Here is a 9,475-nt window from a genome sequence, read left to right as displayed (position 1 = left end):
ACTTCCTTTTTAGGTCGGGCTTTTGTCCACACTTCTATCTGGTTTTGCATAGGCGTGCAACTTTACATTAACTCAAGTACTGCATTTAGTACAATTTGAAGGTATTTACACTACACTTTTTTCATATTTTATGCTAATTTAATCTTCTACTGCCCCACAATTCAGGGGGAAATGTTGCAGCATTTATTCCACTATGTATTCGAAAGCAGTGGGCTACTTAAATCTTAAAGTACTACAGTATATAAAGTTGTGATAAAATAACATAACAGTCTTAACTGGTGTCTAAAGAGTATTTACTTTTCAATTTTGGTGCCATTTCTTTTTTTCTTATACTTAAAGTTTTTGTGTAAATCGTTTGGGGTTGCTTCGTTGACCTAATGGGTCTCAATGAAAATAATTTGTTTTGCCTCGCCTAAAGTTAATTTGGAATTTTTTTTAAAAGTTGTGTTGCATAAGAATGATACATTAATGAAAGATGAGGGCAGCCAAATAACATCATGATAACAGTTAAAATTGACTTAAAATATATAGTATATTTTTTTATATGTTTTAAATGTTGTGCCATTTACATCATTCCTCCTCGCTCTTATTTACTAAAAAATAAAACACAGCCCTATGGCCTAGTAGGCTATATAAAAAGCAGCATGTTCAAATAAAACCTAAATAAGTTATTGAATTCACATTGAATGATTTGGACGAGCTCATCTGTAGAAAGCACAACCGAAAGAATATTAATGACTTTGGAGGAATCTCAGAGAAAACAACTAAGGCTATTTTCTACTAAACTTCACTCATTCTAATCGGTTAGTGCAGGCCTACAGCATGGAGCCGCGGGGGGGATTTTATTTATTCAAATAGAATGAATTATTAAAACAGAGCTGCCTGGCATCAAAGACACTTCCACTTGACTCAATTTCCATCACTCCAGAGACCTGTTATGATCTTTAGACTCATGCAACTCAATTGTGCGAATTAACACGGTTACACCTTTAAGTCCCCCCCCCCCTCCCTCATTCCCTCCCTCCCTCGCACTCCAGCCTTTACTTTCTGCGGTTGCGCGCTAGCCCTCATTGGCTGCCGGTGATAATCGGTCAACAAGGGGGACAGCCTGGGCAGCATGTTTACAGCACACGGTCCGAATTCGCTCTTATAAAACTCCTATATCGAATCGCTTTATTTCATATTCCCCCCATTGGAGACACTACAGCTCGTCTGAAGGCGGACCATGTTTCTTTGTCGCACGGGGAGGCTTTCTGCGGCGGCTCTGGATCAGGCTTTCAAGTCATCGGGCTCGTTTCTAGTTCAAGTCCAGGCGAACAGACTGAGAGACGTCACTTTGACATTACGCAAAGGACACACGCTTCACCGGTGTTTCTGTGTGTCGGTACGCGGGGTTGATCCAACTCTTGTGCACGTCAAAAAAACACAACAACAACAACAACAGCAGCAGCAGCAGCAGCAGACGGTAGGGAGCTGGGACCCGTCGTCTGGTGTTGTTGTCACGGACTGGGCACAGTTGGACCGGGTGGCTGCTATAGCTTCGAATCTCTTCAAGAGCGTGCACAGTGAAGGCGGTCATTCGGGTATTATCAGGCCTGTTAACAGGCGCCACAGTAGCATAGGAGAGCCGAGGGGGCATGTTTTGTTTACAGGTAGTATCCTCCGAGGGGTTTCAAGTCCACACCGCTGCTGCACCGGGACTATGCAGACTAGATCCACATCCACGTCCACATCCGACAAGGCGAAGAAGAGCGACAGCCAGGAGCAGACGGCTGACACACACAAAGGGGTAATTTAAAGGATCCTACTAACAGTGTTTGTCTAACCCCATTGACCAGTTAATAATATGAGCACACAGGTCCGATCTGTGTCCACACACTGGGGGGAAAGGTGGGGGGTAAACCCGGTGTGGGAACTCTGTGTGCCGCTTGAACTCCAAAGCATGACATGTTCAAATCGCAGCCTGCCCCGGCTTCTTTAGTAACAGCCATCGTGTAATTGTTATACAACAGTGCTACATAACGCCGTGTGTGTGTGTGTGTGTGTGTGTGTGTGTGTGTGTGTGTGTGTGTGTGTGTGTGTGTGTGTGTGTGTGTGTGTGTGTGTGTGTGTGTGTGTGTGTGTGTGTGTGTGTGTGTGTGTGTGTGTGTGTGTGTGTGTGTGTGTGTGTGTGTGTGTGTGTGTGCGCGTGTGTGTGTGTGTGTGTGGGCTTTCTACACGTGCAGGGAAGCCACACAGGCTCGTACATAATTGAAAAGCGTTCACAGCGGTTTTTTTGTAGTGTGAAGCAGCAGAGATGTCCTTTACAGAGCTGAGTCACTATAGTGCCCAGCAGGGTGTAAACTAATACCGTTTTTAAAAAAAAAGTGACTCATGTTGTACACAAACCCATCTGGTTTGGGTAAGACTTTGATTCACTGAGCAGGACTTTGGCACACGTGTGCTTTTCTAGTGGTGGTGAGTCAACAGCAATACATTTCAAGTGAACTTTGACCTACACTGAGCAAGTCTAAAAGACAAAAAAAAATAAAATACTTTAACACACACACATTATATGTAGTTTGACTCTGCAGAAGCATATTGTTTTACATATTACATTCTTCTTCCTTGTCAAAACATGCTGCATACAATACCCACAATGCAACTGTGCTGACAACACTGCCTCATATCAAGTGAAGTCACCTGAGGTAATTTTTCAATTAAAGTTTACGCAGCTCCTTCTGCAGCGACAAAAAGCTTGATACAACGTGCACACATGCAGTCGTACTCTAAGACCTGTCAACACACTCTGATTTGTAAAATCAATCTGACTTTGTAGCATTGACCCTTTCCTGTCTGTCTGTCTGTCTGTCTGTCTGTCTGTCTGTCTGTCTGTCTGTCTGTCTGTCTGTCTGTCTGTCTGTGTCTGTGTGCATTTTGCATGCGGCTGCCACTCGTGACTTTGCCTATCTTTGCATGCGGTTTCCATGCCTGTGAAAAGCTGTTATCGGACACTACACAGCAGTCTCACTGTTCCCCTCCCATGCAGCCTCCTTGGCACAACTCCCTTTGGCCCGCTGGCTCACATGACCCTCCCACACTGCTGCTCTCTGCCTTTACTTTTAGCCCGGCCTGAAAAGCAGCGGCCTGCTCCCTCGCCCCCGCTGGCCTTTCCCATTGTCCATTGTTGGCTGGCCATGGGAATAACGTCACCAAGACTACGGCTACATCCAGAGGGGCCAGGGCCAAAATTTAGCAAGACGAATTGCAACAAACAAAACAAAAGATCTGCTTGTTTTTCCCCTCTTCTTATTCGTCTTCTCCATTGTTCCCTCTTGATTAATTGTGGGACTCTGGCCTCCCATACAAAGACAGTCTGAAGCAAACAGATTGTCAGTACAGAAGGGGGAAAAGAACGTTTTAAGAAGGATATGAATGGGAGTTACTGTACGTTAGGCCAAATGTCTCACATGGCAGTGAATGGACAGAAGGCTACATCTGTAGTTTAGGGTTTTCAGAAAAGGGTGCAGCCATAATAATGATGGATAGAGTTACTGTACTGGTCAGGGAAGCGGTTTGAGGCCCGACAGCACTTTTTTGTAAGCACAAAGAAGATACAAGCACAGTTATTTTTAATGGTGGACAATTTTACAATATGACTTTAATATTTATCTATGAAACTACACATTCTATTAAAATGCCTTACCCTTTACAGTATTTAGAGAGTAATAGAGTATACACCAAACTCCTTTGTTTTCCATTATCATTCATTAGACACAGTTTTTCTTTGAATGCATTATATCACCATAGTTATTTTTCCTGTGTTCTTTCATCTGATTATTTCTGCTATATGACCTGGAAATGGTGGCTCATACACGCATTCAAAATCTGCCTACATGTTTTCCCTCATTGTACTAGTCGCTGTAGGCAATAGCCTATATTCTCTGAACTTACACAGTTGTATGCTCAAAGTCAAACTTTACTCTAAAAATAAGATTCATTCCATAAAGGGCCCACGCTCCTTCCTGTTTACTCTCAGAGGAGGGGCATGTTTCCTCTTGGCAACATATTTAAAAAGGAAATAAATTACTGAAAATGGGCAATAAAACTTTGATTATACCACGCCCCCCAATATCTTTAATCATGATAAAAAAAAAACCTCTTGATTAATCTGAAAGGACTCCATAAACGATGTTGTAATTGCATTATAACAGCAGGACCTTGAGCACCAACAGATTTGTGTCCATAGCACGTTTAAATACTGCATTTTAGCCCTGGACGCTTGTCCAGACTTTTAGGCTTGTTTGATTATACTTTGGAAAAATGCAGAACTTCAGGCTTTAGAGATTATGTTTATTTACACAGTGTATGTAACACACTGCTGGCTCATGCTCTCTATTTTTACTGCTGAGTCATGTCTAAACTCCATCCCCGCTCTGTTGCCTGGCGTGTGTGTGTGTGTGTGTGTGTGTGTGTGTGTGTGTGTGTGTGTGTGTGTGTGTGTGTGTGTGTGTGTGTGTGTGTGTGTGTGTGTGTGTGTGTGTGTGTGTGTGTGTGTGTGTGTGTGTGTGTGTGTGTGTGTGTGTGTGTGTGTGTGTGTGTGTGTGTGTGTGTGTGTGTGTGTGTGTGTGTGTGTTTTGTAGTTCATTCATTTGTTTTTACTGCCAGCACACACTGCAGTGACCTGCACTGCTCCCTGCTACATGTCAGACGGCTGAATTGTGTCTGGGGCTTGTTCATCTCGAGAGTGGTGTGTCGAAGAGGTCGCAAAAACACAGAGTAGTGTGTGTGTGTGTGTGTGTGCACACTTATGAGACGCTCTTTGTGCTTGTGTGTGTGTGTGAGAGAGAGTGACAGACTTGGGTTGTGTGTGAAAGCTTTAGTGATTACCTAAACAATGCAGCAGCAGCAGTCTATGTTTTCATCAGCTGACTAGAGAAAGCTGTTCAGGCTTTGTTTGGCCCACGTGCATGAACTTGACTTTACACTTGATAACACACACAATACCAGCATAGAGTTTGTTTACTATATTATGATGACACAAGCCTTTCTATATCTGACTTAACAATAAAAGATGCTGATTTTTGTTGCTGCTCAGTTTGAACGAAATGTCTCCAACTTGTACATTTAGTTGGCGAGGAAGAAAAATGCTGGACTGGTTTTAAAGATAAGATTACGATTAAAAACATGCAAACAGTGGTAAACCAGATAATTTAAAGGTCATAAGGTCATAATTGGAATTTGTACTTATTGCACCTGTAAATGCCATTCAATTAAATCACAAGTGCTCAAGACAAGAGTAACAAATATTATGTCATGCTTCTGTCCACCACCCATTCTGCAATGTGGCTTTTTTAAAGCAACGCCTAAAAGACACGTTGTCAACTCGCATCCAGTGGATTTTTCTAAATAGATCATTGGCTGCTTGTTTGAGCTTTACTGCTTTGTGTGTTCAAATCCCAAATAAACAGTGGAGGGAGCCCTTTTATATGAATGTGAAAAGTATCCGATGTTGAAAGCACCACATGCTTTGAATCCACATGCTCTTCCCCTCTTGTGTTTGTCTGGATGTTCAGTCCAGATGTTCTCCGCGGGGATTGCTTCTTCAGTGCATCCTCTCGTTTGATTTTGTCCTGCTCACTCCCTTCTATTTTTTTTTGCTATTCTATTTTTATTGTCCAGGAGGAGCAGAATTTAAAGGATGCCTCGACTATCTCCTCAACCGCCGGCAAAGACCCGGGGGAGGCCGAGCCCGAGGAAGGGAAACCACCCAGTAAGACCCAACAGCTGAAGAAAGTCTTCAAGGAATACGGAGCGGTGGGAGTTTCCTTTCACGTCTGCATCTCCATCATGTCACTGGGAATGTTCTACCTCCTGATATCCAGGTAAAGAGACATTTTACAATAGCTTTTTCTCAATGGCCACGTAAAGGAAGTCCTGTTAATAGCTGGTTTGAGTTTATTCCCAAGGGCAAAATGAATACATTTACCCATAAACATTTAGACAATATTTAAATTTTTAATTTTAAAATATATTTTCGTTTTTTTGGGGGGAAAGTATCGGTTTTGCAAGTGTGGTCACAATAAGTAAAAGCATCTTCCAAGACTAAGAAAAACTTTGAACCAGAGACAGAGAGAGATTTTTTTCCATTGACCATAAACCACAATAGTCTACTTTAATTCTAAACATATTCTGAATGAAATGATCTCTGAGGTTCTTGAAAGTATTTTGGGGAATCTAATAAATCATTAACAGCAGACTGAATGGGGGAAAAACCCTACAAAACAAGTCAATATATGACTGCATCTCACATTCTGCTATCTAGCACACAATCTATAGGGCTTCCGAGTTCAATATTTCCTTTCCACCTATACGATGAGCACAGGAAATGGCCGACCCGTGGGCTGCTCAGCTCTTACACACAGAGAAATGCAAAACATCCGCTGCAAAGTGGCCTCAAAATAACACTGGCTACACGAGAGACCGGAAAATATAGGCTCTTTAAAATGTCCACACAGTCTGAAACATTATACCGTCCCTGCTGTTGATGAAATACACAACCACTAGCCGACACTAAAATCATGTCGAGCTCTTGAATAAAACACAAGTTAATTTTCATGTAGCCGGCATACAGTGGACTTGAGTATCAGTCCATATCATAATTTCCTTGTCTGTCTGTCTGCCTGCCTGCCTGTCTGTCTGCCTGTCTGTCTGTTTGGCTACATGCCAGGGGCTTGCATACCAGAGAGGGCCTTGGCAGTGATTATCTGACAGCTTGGAGATTTCCTTGTGTATCCGTTAATGACCTTTTGAAGGGGAACGCTAACACTTTGGCTAGCAACGGTTGATCATTATCACTGTGCCCAGGCACGCGGCGCGCCTAATACAGTGCTGTGTGCCGGGTAAACAGTTGTCAGGGTGCAGATGGATCCTTCTGTTTAGCTGACTACAGTTTGCTCAGTCCAACAGGGCTGTTAATGCCAGAGAGGCAGCCAGTGTTGCTGTATTAACTGAAGCAGCTCTTAAGCCTCGTGTTAGCACATTCTTTACATATTTACTTCCCTGAATAGCTTTGATGAAAAGTCTACAAAACTGTCTCTGTAAAGGTGGCAATACACAGAGCTCGCTAAACCCCCTTCTGATTTTAATTGTGTGATTTCATGCTCACAGTGCTTCTTATTGCTTATCAGCTTAAATGGGTCAAAAGTCTGTTAAATAAACTATTATACAACATTCCTAAGTAAGCACAGCTCCCTCTGGTGGAGATACAAGTGACTTGCACTTTTTTAACACAGTACTCGTATAACCAATGTTTAATCTCCTGAAACCGTGCAGACAGTTTAGGAGGTACAAAGGCACAGCATGAGGCTTTTAGGATTTATTTTCTGGACAGCTGCAAGTTTAAACAGATTTTATTTTTTTAGGTGTTTTTTTTTTCTGAATGTTTGTTTTGGCTTTGTGGGCTGTGGACTTATATTGTGGACTTAATGTTTAAAAGATGGAAAAAGGGATGGTAGGGCAGAGATCACTGAATATCCAAATTTAGATTTGCTTAGAGTAAGCTTAGCCATTTTAATTGTATTCATTTTGTTTTTAACAATTAATTTTATTATGAACAAATTTATTTTATTTCTCACTTTGATGAAGGTATTCTATTTATTATTGAAAAAATTGTTTTTTGTTGACATGCTGCTGAAGAGTTGTAATAATTCAAGTTGGTCGATATCATGTGTGATCACACACACACACACACACACACACACACACACACACACACACACACACACACACACACACACACACACACACACACACACACACACACCAACACACCACGAGATCCCTGACGGAGGCATTGTCTGAAACATCTGTTAGTGTAATGGACTGTTGCTGATCATGCACTAAAAACTGATGTGCAAAAATGACAAGGACATATGTGATCTATGTGCTGTGAATTTACTTTCCTTCTAACCAATCGTCCATGTCTTCTATCTCCACAGTGGTATGGATATGGCGGGCCTGCTGTGCAAACTGGGCTTCAGCGAGTCGGTGGTTCAGTCCAGAATGGCGGCGGGCACCAGCACCTTCGTCCTGTCCTACGCCATCCACAAGCTGTTTGCTCCAGTTCGCATGAGCATGACTCTGGTGTCTGTGCCTCTCATAGTCAGATACTTCAGAAAGACTGGTCTCTTTAAGCCGCCCACGCCTGCACCCTGATGACCCCCCCCCTCCCCCCACCCCTCTCGCTACTCCTCCTCTGCCTCATTAAGCACCAAACATCCTGACTGTTACGATAGCCATACTTAAAAAAAATAAAGCCTGTTCATATCCTCACTCATTTGCCTTCATCTAGACCTAGTGCCTCATCCTATCTTGGTTGTCGTGGTGCATTCAGGTGAAACGTTTCCTATGTTATAGTTCCAGTTGTGACGGAATCAAGTTGTTTCATTGTGTTTGTCTCTAGGATATGAAAAAAAAAAAGTTGGCAAAAAAGTGTAAACGGCTCTCCAAGTGTATTTGGAGTTACGCCTTAATAAGATGTGTGCATTCCAAAAGAAACAAAAAGAGAAATATTTATTTACAATCAGAAAGTATGATCAGGGATTTTTGTTGTGCTGTTAGTTCTTTTCAGAGGGCAGGTTGGTCTCTTAATGCTGTGAAGGTTTTTTTTCCCCAGAGGGGAGACAAGTGGAAAAAAGCTGATCTCTCCTCCACTTGTTCCCCGTTAAGCTGACTTGGCCAATGTTCTGGTGGTGTAGGAATCAGCAGAATATTTCAGGTTTTCTCTGTGTCCTCTCTCTCTCTCTCTCTCTCTCTCTCTCTCTCTCTCTCTCTCTCTCTCTCTCTCTCTCTCTCTCTCTCTCTCTCTCTCTCTCTCTCTCTCTCTCTCTCTCTCTCTCTCCCTCTCCTTACTTAGCTTTGACTTCTCTGTTTTTTAATTTTCTGCAGTTGTTTTGCTTTCCGCTGGTTTTTCCTTTCAGCATCTCTCCTGGCGTCCATTTTTCCTTTCCCTTGTATCCATTTGCTGTTCCTCCTCTCCCTCTCTTTCTCTCCCTCTTGCTCTTTTAATTTAGCAAAATGTCACTGCCCATGCAGTCATTTTCAAGGAAATTAATCTCTGGGTGAAGCTGACTGCTGTTAATTGCAAGATGTTTTGATGAAGAATGTTGAATGAGTTTTTATTTCTTTTTTTCTGATTGAATGGACCTGTATTTAACCATTAAAAAGAGGATGCTCTCTTTTAGATTTGTTGTGTTTTTCTTATGAAATACCATCGTCACTCAATTAGGTTATACTTTGAAACTTAAATGGAAATGAACACACACTTACCTATGTGATAATAAATTCTTAGCTTTTTGGTGACAATGAAAAAGAGCCGTAAACAAAAATCCGTTATATAGTTATTGCAGGTTTAAATTCAAGTAAAACTGATTAGTGTAACAAATTGTCACATATGGTGTAGTAGTAGTAGTAGTAGTAGTAGTAGAACTTTATT

At 42.0% G+C, this 9,475-nt stretch overlaps 1 protein-coding gene across 1 annotated transcript; it reads left to right on the top strand.

Moving 5' to 3' along the window:
- Positions 1–1,094: 1,094 nt before the first annotated feature.
- Positions 1,095–9,183, top strand: fam210b (family with sequence similarity 210 member B). The gene is made up of 3 exons (XM_080025909.1): positions 1,095–1,789; positions 5,662–5,864; positions 7,980–9,183. The coding sequence occupies exons 1-3, from the start codon at positions 1,226–1,228 to the stop codon at positions 8,194–8,196; spliced, it is 984 nt and encodes a 327-aa protein (XP_079882035.1). The 5' UTR covers positions 1,095–1,225; the 3' UTR covers positions 8,197–9,183.
- Positions 9,184–9,475: the final 292 nt, after the last annotated feature.

This window comes from Ammodytes marinus, assembly GCF_949987685.1.
Source record: "Ammodytes marinus genome assembly, chromosome: 4".
Classification (NCBI taxonomy): Eukaryota; Metazoa; Chordata; class Actinopteri; order Uranoscopiformes; family Ammodytidae; genus Ammodytes; species Ammodytes marinus.
This window is presented reverse-complemented; position numbering and strand designations above follow the sequence as displayed.